The sequence below is a fragment of the Brachionichthys hirsutus genome, chromosome 2, assembly GCF_040956055.1.
Source record: "Brachionichthys hirsutus isolate HB-005 chromosome 2, CSIRO-AGI_Bhir_v1, whole genome shotgun sequence".
NCBI classification, from domain to species: domain Eukaryota; kingdom Metazoa; phylum Chordata; class Actinopteri; order Lophiiformes; family Brachionichthyidae; genus Brachionichthys; species Brachionichthys hirsutus.
Genome location: NC_090898.1, coordinates 14,532,256 through 14,550,964, shown reverse-complemented (window position 1 = coordinate 14,550,964; position 18,709 = coordinate 14,532,256). Strand labels below are relative to the sequence as shown.

The 18,709-nt window shown below is 51.8% G+C and overlaps 2 protein-coding genes across 2 annotated transcripts; one reads left to right on the top strand and one right to left on the bottom strand.

Moving 5' to 3' along the window:
- Positions 1-234: 234 nt before the first annotated feature.
- wasb (WASP actin nucleation promoting factor b) lies at positions 235-4,808 on the top strand. Its single transcript, XM_068746523.1, has 11 exons — positions 235-398; positions 997-1,137; positions 1,277-1,363; positions 2,625-2,721; positions 3,047-3,076; positions 3,150-3,195; positions 3,255-3,476; positions 3,567-3,745; positions 3,837-4,378; positions 4,497-4,608; positions 4,686-4,808. Exons 1-11 carry the CDS (start codon positions 300-302, stop codon positions 4,742-4,744), a joined length of 1,614 nt encoding a protein of 537 aa, XP_068602624.1. The 5' UTR covers positions 235-299; the 3' UTR covers positions 4,745-4,808.
- Positions 4,809-6,040: 1,232 nt separating this feature from the next.
- sema3ga (sema domain, immunoglobulin domain (Ig), short basic domain, secreted, (semaphorin) 3Ga) lies at positions 6,041-16,894 on the bottom strand. The gene is made up of 18 exons (XM_068753848.1): positions 16,776-16,894; positions 13,054-13,190; positions 9,666-9,826; positions 9,487-9,549; positions 9,258-9,377; positions 9,042-9,135; positions 8,814-8,933; positions 8,534-8,679; positions 8,344-8,458; positions 8,203-8,272; positions 7,938-8,082; positions 7,596-7,818; positions 7,404-7,492; positions 7,272-7,313; positions 7,036-7,193; positions 6,890-6,957; positions 6,694-6,821; positions 6,041-6,421 (listed from the first exon to the last, which is right to left on the bottom strand). The coding sequence occupies exons 1-18, from the start codon at positions 16,892-16,894 to the stop codon at positions 6,041-6,043; spliced, it is 2,379 nt and encodes a 792-aa protein (XP_068609949.1).
- Positions 16,895-18,709: the final 1,815 nt, after the last annotated feature.

The following is an 18,709-nucleotide window of genomic DNA, read 5'->3' as shown; positions in this document are numbered from 1 at the left end:
AGGTTGGTGTTCTTACTCACAGCAGGGGGGGGGGGGGGGGCAACTGCACCGTCTCTCCTCGGAAATGGAAAGATTACACCCATTCGTGCACTGGCTCTGAGAGGAGGAAGAAGAGTGTGCGTTAGAGAAGTGCGCTTGGCCGTTTCCTGCTTTGAGCTGACGTGCGTCTGCAGAACAGAGAGGAGGAGAAGCTTCCTTGAATTTAGTGCCCGTAGCGTTTGCGGTAGGAGAGACGACAATTCTTCAAAAAGGTTGCACTCGTTCGTTTAAGACATTTCTGGGAGGCCCAGCGGAGGACCATGAGCCGTCGATCTAAAACTAAAGCCGGAGCCCGGAGCTCTCTGCTGAGCCTGCAGGAGAGCGAGAGGCTGGAGGAGCTGCTGGGGAGGAGGTGTGCTGTAAGTTCTGACCCGATAGAGGGGAGTCCGTGTCGTACCATTTCTAATCAAATGGAACGACTGAAGTAGCAAAGAGATCCGAGGTCAAACGGGTTATTCTGGTTGCCTTTGCAGGAACGCTCTTCGCTCGGGGCCTTCAGACTGGAAGATAAGCACGCGTCGACGTCACGCGGCGTAGATTCTGACGTTTGTTTTACATTTCAAAACGTTATCTTTGATGCAGCCTCCTTTCAAATGAATCCGTGACACACGATGATGATGCTGATGAAGTATGAGATGAATTGCTGCTAGTAGCCGATCAGAGAAAAAAAAGAGGTAGCTGCTACAGGAAATGGCAGCTGAACCATTTCTTCCTCTGGTGTCAGAATTAGACATCATGGGGTCCTGCCTTACAGCCTTTTGTTTCAGGCAGACGCAGTTTCCCCCTCACCGGCACATTCTAAAGGCTCAGCAGGCCGCAGGGTTATTATCTGAACGCGTAAAGGCAGATAAAGGAAGTCAAATCCTCTTTGCGAAACTTCACGTCTGCAGTAAAATGCTCCGAGGCGTCCTCTCGGAGGTGAACTGTTTGCAATGCGTGTGTCATCTGTGTGTTTAGTCCATGGCCACTGCGGTGGCGCAGCTGCTCGTGGCTCTCCCTCGCCGCCCTTCCGTGTGGAGCTTGCAGCACAGCGGCGTGGTCTGCTTCGTCAAAGACAACCCTCGCCGCTCCTACTTCATCCGGATGTTTGATTTGAAGGTTAGACCTCATCGCCGCCGAGGTTGAATGGTGGCACGCAGGCCTTTTAATGGGCTCTTAATGTAACCTGGCGTGCTGTGAACTTTGAAGTGAGCAAACATTGTGGGGATGACTCACCTCTTGTTTTTTTTATCTACAGATGGGACAGCAGGTGTGGGAACAGGAGCTCTACGACGAAATCATTTACGCCTCGCCGCAGACGTACTTTCACACATTTCCGGCAGACGTAAGCGTGTCTCGACCTCATGTGCAGTCCGCATGTTCTGTCCTTGCGTCTGCATGGGCTCCAGGTCAGAAACCATACAGGCTGAATTGCTGACAGGAAATGGCCCTCAGAGCTCTGGCCATGGGCGCCGGAGGGGATCCAGACTCCTTAGAGCACATGTGTCAAACCTGTCCAGTGGAGGGCCGAGACACTCCAGGTTTTCTTTCCAACCATCTCTCCAGCAGCTGATCTCACTAATGAGTTCCTTCTCTCAAATCGGTGGTGTTGATAATTACAATCACCTGCTTTAGTAGCCGGCTGGAAGGAAACCCTGAAGTGTCTCGGCCCTCCACGGACGGGTTTGACACCCCTGCCTTAGAGACCCTGAAACGGATAAGCAGTTAGAGAAAATGAATGAATGCTCGTCGTTCAGGGCGTCCTAAACCAGGGGTCGGGAACATATGCACAGATAAAAAAAAAAAAAAAACTTTTTTTTTTTTTTTTTTTTTACTCGCCTCGCCCGTGCTGACCGCAGCTGATTCGTGCACCCAGGTCGTGTGTCGTGTTTTTTGTTGTAATCTTATGTTCCGTTTTCTTTGCGGCACCAGCCAGTCGCCGCCTGTTAGTCGAGCTTGTGCTGCGGGGGCATTTTGCACGGCTGGCATTTTATTGTGAAAAATCGCAGAGCGGAAGCACGCTGTCGCGGTTCCGCCCTGAGCCTGGGCTGCCATTAGGGGTGGGTGTGGCCAGCTGTGTGCACGGTGGCAAGAGTGGACTTTGTTTGGCTCCGCCTTAATTCCAGATTACTGGCTATTTTAATGTACTTTTACCTGGGACCTTCTTTTGGAATAAATGTGTGAAGAAGACGGGGCCCTGCGTTTGCTTCAAGAAGGCAACACTTACTTTTTGGTTTTTCTCTCCTCTCGGCTGTGTATTATTGTTATATATATTACGTTGGCCCCCGGCCGCCCCTCGTCCTGTGTGCAGCTCCAGGTGTAAATGATCAATTCAACCATCGCACCGTCTCTGTTCTCTGCTTTCTGGGGTCCGCTCACGTTAGTCCGTAACGTTCAGAGGCTTATTATACTCGTTTTATTACCTGCTTACCGCTTATGCTGGCATTTAGTTGAATTCACGTTTAAAATATATTATATGGCTCTCACTGAAATAAATGTCCAAATATTTTGCTTTCATGGCTCTTAGTCAAAAAGGTTCCCGACCCCTGTCCTAAACTGATGCTTTTGCCTGATGCGATTCCTTTTTCATGCCTCAAACGCCACAGGATTGTCAAGTGGGATTAAACTTCGCTATGCAACAGGAAGCGGAAGTCTTCCAAAATGTTGTGGAGGACAAAATCAACCAAAGACACAGCCGGCAAGGTCAGCGAGGTCACGGTCTCCAATCCGATGTCATTTCTTTATATATAAACAGTGATAATAACTGAAGCACCCATACAAACATGTATTTGTACCTGTTCTTAAATCAACTTGTAATATTTGCTGAAACTCAACATCTATACATCCAAATAATAAATATCCACGGCTATGAATTATTAACTTTAGGTAATGAGCAATTACTTACTTCCTTGTTTGACGGACGGGTGATTCTTTTATAGAGAATAAAAAAAGATAAATATACTTACTCTGAAACATGGCGCAGCTGCGTGGCTCAAAATGGTTTCTTTCCCTTCCTTGTTGCTGACAGAAAAGAAACAGCGCCCCCTGCCTCCTGGTGGTAAGATAAAAGAAGCTCCACTGCTGCATTGTTTGCATGAACTCCTCCTGACGTCTCCTCCCGCTTCTCGCAGCTGCACAAAGAGGATCCCTGCCTCTGATCCCGACAGAGAAAGGTGTGTGGCTCCCAACACCTCTCTAATGTTGCTGCTGTTGATTGAAATGAAATTGCAACGCAGCAACCTGCATGTGTTTCCTACTAAAGCACCTCCTGGCGGCCCTGGTTCTCCTCACATGGCCACAGTGGACATCCAGAACCCAGATATCCAGTCTTCACGCTACCGTTCCATGGTTTCCCCGACTGCATCCTCAGCTCCAGCCGGCAAAGGGAAGAAGGATAAGAACAAGAAAAAGGGAAGCAAACTCTCCAAAGCAGACATCGGGGCGCCGAGCGGCTTCAAGTACGTCTTCGGCTCCATTAATGTGCCGACGTCGGTGGAGGACGCCGTTCCGTCGTGTAACGGCGCTTCCTTTTGACTCCTTCCTCTCAGGCACGTCTCTCATGTCGGATGGGATCCCAACAATCTCGATCCCGACCTGTGGAACCTGCTCTCCCAGGCTGGGATCAGCGAAGTTGAGATGAGGGACGAGCAGACCTCCCAGCTCATCTATAACGTCATCGAGCAGTCGGGAGGCATGGAGGCGGTCAAAAGGGAGGTGAACAGAGCAGGTAAGACCCCCACTGCCTCCCTTTCTTCTCCTTGTTGCTCTCGCTGCAGCCCACAGGTGATCATAAGGGTCCGAGTACTTTTGTTCGACAGCTGCTGGACCGCCACCGCCTCCGCCTGGCAAGCAAGGGCCTCTGCCTCCATACCCGCCGCCCCCACGAGGCCGCTCTGGCCCCCTGCCTCCGATCCCAGGCCAGTCACAGCGTGGGAGCCCATCACCCCAGTCACCACCGGGACGAGGAGGCCCACCACCCCCACCTCCTCCATCAAACAGAGGCGGTCTACCGCCGCCACCACCACCGGCAGCGTACTCCACACCTCCCCAAATAGCATCCTCGAAGAGCTCCAGCGTTTCGCCCGTCGCCCTCCAGGACCTGCGCCCTCCCCTGCCAACATCAACCCCTCAGCACCCCGCGGGATTCCCGCCTCCTTCCGTCCCTTCGACACCCAGCAGAGGAGGCCATCCTCCTGCTCCCCCACCTCCACCGCCACCTCCCCAAACCTCAGATTTCCCCCCTCCTCCTCCTCCTCCTCTCTCCGGTGGCCCATCCCCATCCATCGCTCCTTCCGCCGGACCTGGAGACGGCAGAGGAGCTCTGCTGAATCAGATCAGACTCGGGAAGAAGCTCAGAAATGTAATCCGATCTCCTTCTCTCAGATTGATCCAAAACGGCGACCAAAGAAAAGGTTGTTTGTGCGTTTGTTGCACAGATGAGTATTTAAACCTCCTCTTGTCCCCCGTGGGCGTTACAGGTGGCAGAATGCGCCGATGGACCGCCACCTACGCCGCCGGAATCAAGCGAGGGAATCGTCGGCGCTCTAATGATGGTCATGAAGAAGAGGAGCAAAGTCATCCATTCCTCTGGTAAAGTTGAGAATCTGAATTTGAACCCTGCACAAAAGGGAAAGTTGAAAAGAGAAATTCTGCATCGTCTCTTTCAGATGAAAGCGAAGATGAGGGGGGAGATGAAGATGACGACGACGATGAATGGGATGACTGATGCAGGAGGCCTCGTTGGTGTGAAATGTCTTCAGTGTAAATACTGCCTGGTACGAAACGGTGTAGATCAATAAATGTTGAAGAAATTCAAGACTCGAAAGTGAAACAAACCCCGTTTGAAAGAATTCTGAAATGTTTATGTGTATTTGTTTGAACATTTCCAGTGTAAGGGTTCATCACCATGACAACACTACATCACTTGCAACGACGGTGAACGGCGGCTCGGGCTGGAAAATGAATTAAATTGTTCTTTGCGCTCCCATGGAGAGGGAAAACGACATCCGAGCCAGAATCAATCCCATTTTTTATAGCATAATGTACATAAAAAAAATAATCTGTGCAAAGATCCCCAATTCCCTTGAATACCACCACCGACAAAGTGCATAACAGAGAATACTGTACGATATATAACACTCACATACTGCAGGTCAAGGGTCACAGGACTGTGAGGGAGACATTATAGGACAACATCTGATGGAATCAGCGTAACAGAACACGAGACGCATCATAAACATCTTTACACACCGAGAGCTAAGACGAAAAGGAGGTAAAACTGTACAACAAAACAGAAATGCATGCAAAATATGCATTCAACATAGCGTCGTCATCCAATGATGGTATCATATATTATATTCACAATCAATATATTACATTTCTGTTTTTAAAGGAACTTGGAAGTACCATATGTGTGGTTTTCGGGTTGAAGCCTATTAAATACATGCTGCATATACTTTACATCACAGTTTACCATTTTCCAAAAAGAAAAATATGTACAAGAAGTATGCGACCCATCACAATCTCCAGTCTTATTTTCTCACAACCGGAATATCGTAATTGATGGGAAGTCCATCTTTGTTGCGACGTTCATGGACCATCCGAAAAATCTGACATTTATGAATCGGCTGCGTAAAATCTGGCTTCAAGCAACCCAATCGTTATGTGGAGACACACCCTTTTTCTTTTCTTTTTTTGGACAGGATGCTTCACCATTTTAGGATGGGGCAAGCTGTAGCTTTTGTTTTTGCAACAAACCAAACACTCCGATAGTGACTCACAAGTGACGTGTGGGGTTTCCTGCAGCACCTAAAGAGGACGTTTCAAAGCCAGAGCCAAGTCAAGCGGATTTAAATAATTCATAGTGTTCACTGGGAAACGGTCACAGGTAATGTAAAACATGTACAATTCATCTGCAAAACCACCAATATGGTACTTTAGACACAAAGGTCCACCATAAAGTCCAGACAGGCCAGCGTTGGACAGTGCCCCCCCCTCCCCCACCCCCCCACGCCCCCGCCCTCTAGCCGAGGCCTTGGTCCTGGCTCTCTGTGTGCCTGCGGCTGGTGCGTTTGCGCTGCTGCTGCTGTTTGGGACTGAGTTGTTCCCAGTAGGACTGACAGTACTGGTTAATCAGTCTTATCTCCGGTGGGAAAGGCGTGGAGACGACGGCCGATGGCCTGTAGGATCCCGCCTGGCGAGTTTTCGCTTCCTCGTCGTCGTCGTCTTGTGCGGTGAGCGCTAAAACGATGTCTCGATCCAGGATGCGGAGCGCCACGCGGACCACCGTGTGTTTGAAGTTGTTTTCAGTGGCCAGGCAGTGGTAGAGCCCTGCGTCTGATTGGTTGAGAGACTTCAGGAGGATACCGTGGTTGGTCTTTAGGACGCCACCGGCACGGTTGAGCTGTGGAAGAATAAAACAGAAGGGAAGACCAAGACGGGGAATAAAAAAATAAAAATAAAATAAAAAGATTCACCGCAGTTAGCTTAGCATAACAATATAGAAAGAGGGGTCACAGCTAGCTGCGAACAGAGGGCGTTAGATTGTTTTACACACACAATACGTGCCTGAATATTTCTTCAATATTCTCATGCAACGTTCTGCAAGGAAGGAGTCGTATTTTCCCCAAAGGCCACATTATTCCTTTAACACTCGTATAATCTGTTCTTCCTCACCAGTTTCCTTTTCCCTTCCCTCTGGAAGAGCCACTTAACGGAGGCCTGGGGAGAGCGAGGCTGGCATTCCAGGAAGGTGCTGCTGCCCTCCACCCCGAACTGCACCGTTTCTCTCAGACGTTTCTCCACTGCACAGAAAGAAAGAACAAACATGACAACCATGCAAAGATAAAATATGAATTTTGAAGTTCCAAACCTTTGGCATTGAAGCCCCTGCATTGCCTCAGCGGGTCACCGTGTTTGACATCCTGTCTCCTGCTCCTCCTGCAACACAGATCCGGATTAAGAAATGGTTTGACCTCATTTTATAGTCTGGAAACGGGGACAGGAGACGTCCCGGACCTCTTGGTGGACGGGGTGAATGCAGAGCAGCTCTCTCCGTCCCAGGCGCAGTAGGGGTCCCGAGCCAGGCAGCAGTCGGAGCAGGCCCTGCCGTAAACGCCGCAGCGGTGCAGCGACACCTGGGTCAGACCCGCGTCCGATGACACGTACAGCTGTTGCTATGGTGACACAAGGGAGGCAAACTCAGTCAGGCTGTGAGGTATTTTCGTCACAAACTTAAGGAAGAATGTTCTTACTCTTTTAGAGGAGATCTTCATGGTTTTGACGGGAGCTCTAGTCTGAAATTAATATTTTAAAAACAGCAGAATAGCATTTAACTTTGCGATCGGACTAGCGTCGTCTTTTCATGAATACATATTCAGACATACCCGGAAAACCTCCACTTCCTCTAGCGTCAGTTCCTCCATGCTGCTCGTGTCCTTGGGCAAAACGATTACCTTTTGGACAGTGCCTCGATCTGGAAGAGAAAGAAACCAAATTTCATTTCCAATCATGTTTTTTATTTGTCTAAAAAAAAACCCCCCCAAAAAAAACAAAAGGAGGCTTGCACGCCGTCTCACCTGTGCCGAGGAACAGCACCTCATAGCGCCCGTCCACAGCGTCCACCTGGTCCACCGCCAGGGAGGTGAAGCGGTAGTCCACGCCGGTTCTGACCACCAGGGGGCGACGGTGGATCGGATAAACTGGATTGAACATGAGGGGATGGGCTCTGATGAAATTTACAGCCTCGTCAGAAAAGTTCTTGGAGGAGCGGACGCCGGGAGTGAAGGTTCCTCCGGGACACTGGACGTGAGGAAAGAAGACGAAGCGTGTTCATGCGTGCATTTCCTGTCATCCCTTCGGATGCCTGTGGTTTCTGTTATTGCATCACTTTGGGGGGGAAAAGCATGCTTGCAACATACTGTTCCAGGCCGCGGGTACGGAATCTTGCCAGTGTACTCTGTCCATTGGTAATTGTGGCCGTGCTTGTGGGCGAACGGTCCATTGAAGACGTTGCGGATGTCAGCCATCGAGTAGACGCAGACCGCCGAGCCCTTGAACACGGAGCTTGAGCCGAAACAGACAATTAAGAATTAAAGGATGGAGACCGGCGTGCACCCCGAGCCCTGAATGGCGCACGTAAACAAGGGTGCGAGTTCACTCCCAACGCCGCCAAACCCGACCTACCCGGCCGTGGCGAAGAGCGCGTACACCGTGGGGCTCCGCTCGTCTTGCGTCGGCTGAAGAAACACGTCCCCTGAAAGAGGAACGGAGTCCAGATGGATAAGACGCCTCAAAAACGTGGCGACCGTCGCGTGGCGGCCTCACGTAGTTCATCGAACCGCGTCTCCACGCCGTCGTCTCCGATCACCGAGCAGATGAGGCGAGCCTTCAGGAACGTGGTCCAGCGGTTCACCAGAGACTTCTGTCCTCCTTCGTCGTTCTGGAGACGCAGAGGAAACGAGGTCGCGGCTCGACGCTTCATATTAAGCACGCTTTAAGTGCCGTTTTATCTTACCAGACACACTCTGCCCACCCTGGCTAGAACGCCGGGACTCGCCACGCCGCTGGAGTCTAAACTCTTCTCACGGAAGAAGAAGTAAAGCTTGTCGTCATTCCTCTCTGCGCTGTCGGGGATCTGCTGGATCTGAACAAACACGGGCTCTGGGGGGGTAAAAATAAATAAATAAGCAGAGAGAGGATTGACTCGAGTGGTTGTCAAATAAAAAGAGGGGAACCGTAACCTGCAATCGGCGCCATTTACCCCCCCCCCCTCCCACACGCCCACGCTTACTCACCGTTCAGCCACCTGGAGTCGTACTGCTCGGTTCGGATTGCCGTTCTCCCTCCCATGGTCCTGAACAAAGCAGCATCTGTGCTCATGAAGTCAATATGGACCCCCGCGTATAGATTACCATCTGCAGGGGGGGGGGGGGGCAGAAAGCAAGTCGTAATTCAGCAGGGAGAGGAATTTCTGTTATAGATTTTGCTCTTTTTGTGGGTGTGGAAAACGAAGCGCGTCTTACGGATCAGGACGGCGATGTTCTCCTGTTTGGGATCATAGGAACATTTCCCCTTCCCCGAGTCCACATACCCAGCGACCAGCCTGAACAGGTAATCCTGCAGAGGGACCGCAGACACGTTAAAAAAAAAAACGGAGCGATGAAACGTCACAAGGGAGCAATGGGGAACTCGTAAACAAATCAGCGGCCCAGGGGCTGTAAATGTCTTCACGCGTTCACCTCTGCCCTCCAGCCTCGGTTGATGAATGTGCAGATGGGCTGGTACGCCCCCGTCCCACAGGTGTACAGGTGGGTGCGGTTCCACGGCTCTATCAGCCGCACAAAGTTGGCGCATTCGCCCTGCACAAAGAGGGGCGGGGATTCAAAGGGCGCCATGGATACCGTCCCACGTTGAAAGCAGACGGCTCTATAGTGTGTGAAAGGACAGGATGCAGAGGCATGATCTCACCTGTCTCCCCTTTCCTGTCATCTGACATTCTCCCTTTCTCTTGGCAGACGCCGGCCAGTGGATCTGCATTTTTTTTAATTTTTTTTTTAAATCACAAAACAAAAATGGAGGGATCAGTGCGTGTCGGCGCCGGATGCCAAAAATCAGCAGGAAGCCGAGTTGTTAGAGTCGGTACTCACTATGAGGGGCTCCTTGTTGACATTCTGCATGTCCAGGGCCACCAGGTACTCCCGGCTGCCCAGGTACAGACGGCCCTGGTCCTGGTCCACCAGCAGGATGCGGTAGTCGCTGGTGTTGAAGGAGAAGCTGAAGGGTCTGGCGGCCCTCGTGTCCATCAGTTCTGAGTGAAACGTGTGCGTTTGGGAAGCCGAAAGCAGAGGAAGCAAAAGTTGATGCAATGTACGACTTTAACACGCTTCACTGCCGGCGGCTGGAATCGCAGCTCGGCCCCCACCCCCCCCCCGAACAACTTAGTTGCGTTTTAAAAAAGGAACACATTTGCTTTTAAGATCTCAATATTTCATGTGTGCTGATTGAGTTGGAGGCGCCGCGTGGCGTGGAGTTGGAAGAGGAAAGCGGGTCCCTCGGGGAACACGGTCAGTGGAGCTAATTCTTCAGATCAGGATTGTGTTTAGCAGAGCGGAACCTGTTAAGACACGCTGCAGCGGAAAATGCCCCCCCCCCCACACACACACACATTTTTTTTGTTCCCCCGAAAGCTTGGATTGAACATTTATCATCTGCCGCAGCACAAACGGATCGTGTGCTGCTTCTGCATGGGAGCCGTTTCCATTCTCCCATCTGCTGATGATGATGAATATATTTATTAGATAGAATGTTAGAGTACAAGTACAGTCACACAGTAGCATGTATTACAGTACAAATAAAGTCAAACATCCTGTCTAAGAGGAGCATTTCAAAAAAGCCCTTGCGGTCTTGTTTCCGTTGCTAATTGGTTAACACACGAAAAAGCAGCGCGCACACACACACACACACACACACACACACACACACACACATCAGTGACGTGTGCGCGGCTATGCAGTGACATAGGCATGTTAAAGAGAGACGGCTTATATGATGACAAATGTTCCCAGGGAGCCTCAGAAGGCGGCTTACGGGGATTCAGGAGGAAGCCCAATCTTTATTTACAGTGCCTGCCATCTTCCTTCCGAGGTCAATGTGAACAGGATGCAGTCAAGGTGCCGCTAAAATAATCTACGCATGTCGGACCCTCCGGACGACACGGGATGAAGTCCCAGAGGTGGGCCGAGGTCCGGTTCCGTTCCCGAGGAGTAAACACAGGATAAACGAGCGCCCGGTTTGGCTCCACCGTGCCGTAGTGGATTCTCTGAAGAGGCTAAATGTGGAAATGCCACACCCCTGTGCATGTCTCCGTTCTCCAGAAATAGCAAACAATGCACTGCCATCATCTGGTAAACATCCAGCAAACACTTATCCGCTGACATTCTCGCATTGATAGGGAAACACTGGGACGCTCTCGTGTTACAACTGGACTACGCATCGTCACCGAGGCCCGGATGACCGCCGACCCGGGCCCAAAGCACGAACAGAGCGGAGAGGGGCCTGGGATCCTGGAAACGGCTTTCAATCTCGCCTCGCATTATGCTCTGCGATTATTCCAATCGGAACTGACAAAACCTCCAAGTGACAAAGGAAACAATGCCAGATCCTGACCCCCCCCCCCAGTCCTCCTGTACCGAGGGGAGTCGGCTCATTCGCTCAGAGGGGTCACATGTCCGCCAGCCGCCGCAAAAACCTCCTCCATGGGCGCCTCACGGAACAAAGGGACTCGGTGTCACAAACAATGGACAATAAATCCATGGAGTTTTACGAAATAGTTGGCGAGCAAATCAGAGTTTTTCCCTATTCCTTTCAGTACTGGGGGGGGCGGGGGGGGGGGGCGTCCGGGATGTGTGAGCGGCAATCAACACGTCTCTGCCGTACATCAACGTGTCACGGAGAGCGCCGGAAAGAGGTGCAACACAGCGAGGATCCGGATCGGCCTCAAGATCAGACATGCAAAATGGTCAAACCACTCCTCGCTGCAGCCCTGTGTGTGTGTGTGTGTGTGTGTGTGTGTGTGTGCGTGTGCGTGCGTGCGTGCGTGCGTGCGTGCGTGTGTGTGTGTGCGTGTGCGTGCGTGAGCTGTTTACCAAAAGGGGATTAATGTTAAAGGTTACATGAAAAGCACATCATTATTTCTCTCCAGTCTCAAATGGAAACTTTGCTGCATGTCACAACCGCAAACGTGCAGCAGCTGTTTTCAGTCTCACTAAATCGTCTGAATTCAGACCGGCGCTGCGCGTGCGACTCCGACCGCCGTCGACAGCGTCGCTCGCGGCGAGCTCGCCTCTAATCTCGCCTCTAATCTCCATCAGATGTCTCGTGTGGAGATTCAGCAAAATCAAACACGACTGGATCGCTCCAGCCCATCGGGCTCAGGCACGGAGACACTTTCAAATGTTAATAATAATAATGATGCTTTGGTCTTACATTGCGCTTTTCTAAACGTTAACTCTGCCCGGATCTGACGCGGACCTGACTTGGACCTGACGCGGACCTGACTTGGACCTGAGGCGGACCTGGCCCGGATCTGGCCTGGATCTGGCCCGGACCTGACCCGGACCTGACCCGGACCTGACCCGGACCTGGCCCGGACCTGACCCGAACCTGACCCGGACCTGACCCGGACCTGACCCGGACCTGACCCGGACCTGACCCGGACCTGGCCCGGATCTGACGTGGATCTGACGCGGACCCGGACCGGACCTGACCCGGATCTGACCCGGACCTGACCCGGACCTGACCTGGATCTGGCCCAGACCTGGCCCGGATCTGGCCCGGACCTGGCCCGGATCTGGCCCGGACCTGGCCCGGATCTGGCCCGGACCTGACCCGGATCTGACCCGGGACCGAACACATTTTGATTCATCTCCACATGAAAGCGTGAATCCGCTTCACACCTGTGTTTGTGTAACAGTCGACGTGTTCAGACACACCTGATAAGGTGATAAAAGTAACTGAAATCAATCGTCAGGTGTTATTTTGATCAAAAGTCTCATCCACATTTTAATAACGTGAACTTCTGCGGTGAGAGGGAAAGAGGACAAAGGAGGAGCGCTCACGGGAAAATCCGGAATGCCTGGATAAAAAAAGGCTTGAACACAAACACCAATCCTCCTTTTGGACATGCACCAAGGCTTAAAGCGCTAAAATATCACTTTACTCTGGATCAAATTCAAGACTCTTCCCTCCTTGTGTTATCCTGTCAAAGGCATCAAAACAGGTCAGGGATGGTGTGTGTTGCATTCAGGGTGGGGTGAGGGTGGGGGGGGGGCTGTCAAAGGGCACAAGCAGCACCCGATCACACGTAACATCCACCTTTTGTTTCCAGTGTTTGACATGTGGCAGGAAGTACGCTCTTTACGCGTGCACGGAGAGGAAACGCGGCCGCGGGCGTGGATGCGCGCACGTCCGTGTGCGGCGGTTTGCGCGTGTGCACAAAAGTGACTCTGTGGCGGGCGGGGTCTGAGCCGATCTCACCTTTGAAGGACAGGCGAACCCTCGGAGAAGACTGCTGCAGGCCCCAGCCTCGGTAAACACACAAGGCCAACAGGAGGAGTCGGGCTCCGGGTGCTGTCATGGTAACAGTCACGCAGGTAGCCCAGAGAGATCTAAATCTGGATGAAAAGAAGAAAGAGGAATGGACTATTATTATAGAGCCCCCCCCCCATGAGGAATAGAAGACAAAAAGAGGAGGAGAGGCTGGAAGTCTGTCTCACTTTCTCTGATCGCTCTGATCAGACGTTTGGCCCGCAGCCTTCGAGAACAACGTCCAAATCTTCAACACCTGCGCTGGAAATGATGACAGCCTCATTATTTATTTAGAGAGTAAATGCAGCGAGGTGCGTGTTAAGACCGTATAGTGCCGTTTAAAAATAAAAAGCACAGCGGCCAGGAAAAGCAGGTTTGTCTCGGCTTCGTCTCCTGCCTTTTATGAAACGCATCCCGGTTTCCTAGACGTACATTTCTCCAGAAGAAACGGGAGGCTCCGGTGCCCATCAGTGATTTCCCTCAGCCGCTCTCTCAGACGCCGACGGGTGAAAGACGTGACAGTTCAAAGACGCAGGGATTCCCCGCTGAAGGGATTCCTGACAGTTCAGGGGTGTCGAAGCGGAGCCCGGCCGTTAGACCCTAACTCAAGCATTCATTATGCATCTGCACTTTGCTGGAGAGGATCCCGTGTAAATTATGAATACTAAAAGCCGAGCCCACAACATCCATTAAATTGTGTCCCTGAAGGCGTTTGGTTCGGGCTCTAAGGCGTCCCACGGGCTTTTTTCTTCTTCTTCTTCTGGCGGCGGCGGCGTCGCCGTAGCCGAGGCCTCGAGCGGCACAAACCACAAACCTCGAAATGAGAATGAGGGCTTTAAAGGAGACGGTCATGAGGAAAAAGTACATTTTTATATTTCACAGTAATGGATTAAGTCATGTGCGATGCAGGAACTAGAAACACGTTTCCGTTAAAAATGAGTTCTGAAACTGACATGAATGGCAAACAGAGGCCATCGGGAGCGCCTCGCTGCTTTCTTGGCACAATGACAGGCTCACCAGGGAAGCTTGATCTCGATTCCTCCCATGTGTGTGTGTGTGTGTGTGTGTGTGTGTGTGCGCGGAAGATGAGCCAGAGCCACAAGTATAAACACAGTACAACTAAAATGATTCTCAGTGATTACAACCACTGAGCTCCAGGTTCAGGCTCGCAGCCATCATTTCAGGTCACACCCGGAGTGTCTAACAGAGACGTTTAATTATGTTAAAGCCGAATCACAGCAAACAAACAGCAACTCCTCCTAGATGCGTTTGCGTTTCTCATCAAAGCCAATGTCAGACAGAGAGAGGCCACGTCAAAGGAGATAGAAATGAAAAAGGAAAGGATCCCATAAATGTCAACCCTAAAACTGCACCGTCCTACTTTGTCCCACGGAAACCAGCCAAGCAGTTTTCAAGTGAAATCTTATTAACCCCCCCCCCCCCCCATCACCCAACAATAAATACAAATAATAATAAAGATTTTCACCCAGCACACACAATTAAAGTTCTTATTTTTAATAAATGGTGCAGCAACAAGGCTTAAACTGATGCCTTTCAGGCTATATTCACATTTAAAACCATATTTAACACGAATTATTCAAAAAGTAGAAGAAGGTTTTGTGTTTAAACTAGACCCGTCATTTAGGACCTGCAGGTTAAAACGCGCCTTTGGAGCCCTGCGCGCCGCGGCCAGCCTGAATGGCAGCATTTCTACTGGTTTTCTGTTCTGGGCGGTACCGGTACTGGTCCTGGTACCGGTACTGGACAGAATCAGGTCGGGCTGTAATAACAGCATATGTTTCTCCTTCAGAATAATTACAGGACACCCATAATTCGTTTTCCTCCCGAGGAGCGCGCACTTACCTGTGAACTCCACATCCAGAAATACGCACCAAACAAATGCGCGCACCGGATCGTGCGCGCTACAGAGTAACCAAACCCGAGTTAAAAGTTAAACCAGGGACCAGTTAAATGTCCTACCTTCGATTCCCGACTCTCTCAATGCCCGCGACGCCTCTGAGATCCTGAGACCCCCCCCCCGCAAAAAAAAGAAAAAAGAAAACCTGGCAGGATGTTATCCGCGTTTTAGACCTCAGAGATGTGACAGGAGTAAAAAAAAAAAAAAAACTGTTAATCAGTCGCTTCCAGGAAGGATTAAAAGAAAGCAAAAAAACGCACAACTAATCTCCGGATGTTTGCGCCACTCGCGCAAAAAGAAAGTTCACGCGTGCGTGCGTGGCGGCGATCATCCCCGCGGTGGGAACGGATCGATCATCTGCGGTAATCTTCGGTTCGGTTCGAATCACAGGTGCAGGTGTTGGGAGAGAGTCTGCCCTTCTGTCCTCTCCCGTCTGCTCTGCCCCCCCGCATTGGACCAAACCCCTCGGTGCGCCATACGGGTATGATGATTAACCCCGTCGCTGCCGGCGCACTCTCAACCGCTTTAAATCGGTTTCCTCTGTTGATAAAGTCTACGGAAGCCGGATGGCTCAGCTGAATGGCTCAATGGGAATAGAAACGTTTCCCTCGTGCACCGGATCCACCCTAAAACACGACGCAGGGGAGTGCGAGTCGCTTTTAAAGAGGAGTCGAGGCTACAATGTTGCCAGAACTCCTCCAGTCAGGAGAAAAGATTCTTGAGATTCCTGTCGGGTTGGCTCCGGCGTCCATGACAACGGTGACAAAGTAACCAGGAGAGGCCTGGAGGGGGGGGGCTCCATCCTGATAATAGAGCCTTGAGCTTGAAATGAAAACAACGCCTCTCTTCTTTACCGGCTTTGTGGCTGAGCTCGGATGCTGGAATGGCGTGGAACAAAAAGAGACGTGAACGTGAGACGAGCTGTGGGTTGGATGAACAGTTGAGACATTGTGGGGTGAAAGGTCGGGGGAAGGGGGGGGCAGCCCCGAGCCTCACTTGGTTTAATTCTTAGTGTTTAATGTAATAAACTTTATTGGGTTTGAGTCACAAACCGCCTGCAGATCCTCATTGGTCGAGGAGAGTCCGGCGGCGGGGAGGCCGTTTCCCGGCCCACAGGACGCGTCCCACCGTTTCCAATGAGGAAATGAGTCACCAGAGTTCGCTGGGGTCAGTTTTCCCGGGTGGCGCTTCGGCCACGGACGCCGGTTCTCGCCACGCACCTCTTAACGCCATCCGTGTTCCTCGCCGTCCGGTTCATCCGACCGGCGGCCTCATCTTGTGTGGATTAGAAAGCAGGATGAACATCTGGTGTGATGGATGGCTCCTGTGAAATGAGAGTGTAGTTTACCCGCCCCCCCCCCGGAGGGCCCCCCCCTCCTGGACACTCAGACACATCAATCACGACGGTTCCAGGGTCCGCCTTGAGGGAAGGCGAGCAGCTCCGTGACCTGCTGATGGACTTTCTGACGCCGTTGATGAAGTGAAGACTGTTTGAACATGCCTGAAGAAGAGCAGCAAGCCCAAGGTGTGCCATCATGACCCCCCCCCCCCCCCCCCCCAGAGAGGTATTTGCTCAGTAGACAAAAAAATAAAGGATTATTTGCCCTATTTTTCTACCACCGCCGGGCCGCTTGCCAAATTATTATCTTAAAAGCGTGGAAAATATGCAAACACCAAAATGTGAGATAAAAGGAACCGGCTCTGTGTGACGTTCAGGAACTTCTCACATCACTGATTATAAAAGGAGCGCTACCTCGGAAAAGGGAGCGTTCGGGTCCCGGCCTGCTCGCCTCGCCGATCCCGCTGAATGTTGAGCAGGAATTCTGCAGCTTCCCCTTCAGAGATTCCGTGTCGTCTGCAGCCGTCCAGCATGCCACGTGTCTCCAGGGCCAGCCGGCCAGCCAGCCAGCCAGCCGGCCGCCATCTGCCTTGAAGACAGGACTGGCACTCACTCCTAAATGCAGCTGCAGAGAATCAACAGCTGTTGAAGAAGAGTTTCCTCCAAATAACAGGGGACATGTGTGTAGGGGGGGGGGGGGGGCAGTGGATGCCTTAAAAGTGGTAAATGTGTCAGCATTCCTGCAGAAAGAAGCTTTTGGTGACTGAAGCTTCAGGGATGAACCATAAAAATGTTTTGTGGCTTCAGAGCAAAAAACAATGTGAGAATAGAATCATCTCGTGCATGCATAGGCACGGGACGCGCACGCACGCACGCGCACTTGCTACCGCTGCCGCTTGAGTTTCTCTTATCTCTCCCCGCGCGCACCTTTCCTTTCTCCTCCCGGCATCCTTCAGGTGAATCTCAACGTCACAGACGCGAAGGCGCCGCAATCTGCTCCATTCTGTCAAACTGTTGTCGCGCGTGGGCGTGCGTGTGCGTGTGCACGATCTGTGCTGTGCGTGTGTGGGGGGGGTGTAGGCTCATTCATCTGTCAGGTGTGATCGCGGCTCTCTGTAACTATCGGCGCCGCGCCCGGGCATGAGCGCGCGCTCGATGATCTCCAAGATAAGAGTCATCCATCTGCCGCGCGTAACTGTCAGCGCCCGGGCAGCCCGCCTTATCACCGAGCTCCTCCACTCCCCTCAATCCCCCCCCCCCCTTCTTCGCCTCCGTGCGTAAAACTTGATGAGCCGAGACGGCTGCACCTTTGCGCGCGGTGTTGATGAAATCTTGCAAGCGTGCATGTGGCGCGCAGCTCCTGCACACGCACAGGTATAGTTGGTTATTCCTCAACCTATCAGATTACTGCCTGTAGATGCCCCCCCCCCCCCCCGCCCCCTCCCCTCCGAGCCGCTTTGTGAAACGTGAGAGCATGAAGCAGCACGACAAGATGAATTGCGCACAGTAGCGACACCGGCTCAGCCAAGGGGGTGTAATTTACACCGGTGAACCCATTTAGGCCTCTGTCCCGCCCCCACGCATAACAAAGCCCCCCCCCCCCCCTGACCACAAAGAGCCCCCGGGACGGCTTTGTTGTGTAGCAATCTGGACTTAGCTTGTTGCAATCAATACTGTAGCAGCAGCCCCCATTATTAATTCACAGCCTTAAAAACATGTTGGGGGGGGGCTGCATCTTCAAAGAGGAGGCACCGTTTCACGTACGTGTATAGGGTTAGGGTTACCATTTCCATCATCAGTATTAATAGTATATGCCCATCCCAGAGTGCCCCCCCCTCCCCCCGGGGGGGGGGGGGGGGGGGGGGGCTGCTGGGGCTGCAGCCGGACGGTTTTTTTTATTTATAGCTGTGCATTAAAAGCGGAATCAGGGGGTTTAAGTGTTCCGCTGCGCCGCCGCTGCCGTTCTTTGTCTGAGCCTGTCCAAAAATGCCCCCCCCGGGGGGGCTATTTGCAGTGCCCCGTTCAGAATGGACACGGGGAGAGCTCGGGAACAAGTCGATCTATGTTGGGGTTTGTTTGTTTGTTTGTTTGTTTCATTCTTCTCAAGGTAAACATGCAGGCTTCGAAGCCACGCCCGTCGCAGGTGACGTCACGCGTGAAGTCACCTGCGTGACGTTTGTTCCAAGGACTTCGCAGGATTTTGTGGGAGTTGAGTGAACTTTGTTTGTGACGTTTAGGTATAGTCAAAAAGCTAAATATTAAAAGCATCGTTACAAACTTTATACATGCAATGAAATACCGGACAATAACCTGAGCTGCACCGCCGCCTGGTGGTTGCGTTACGCACA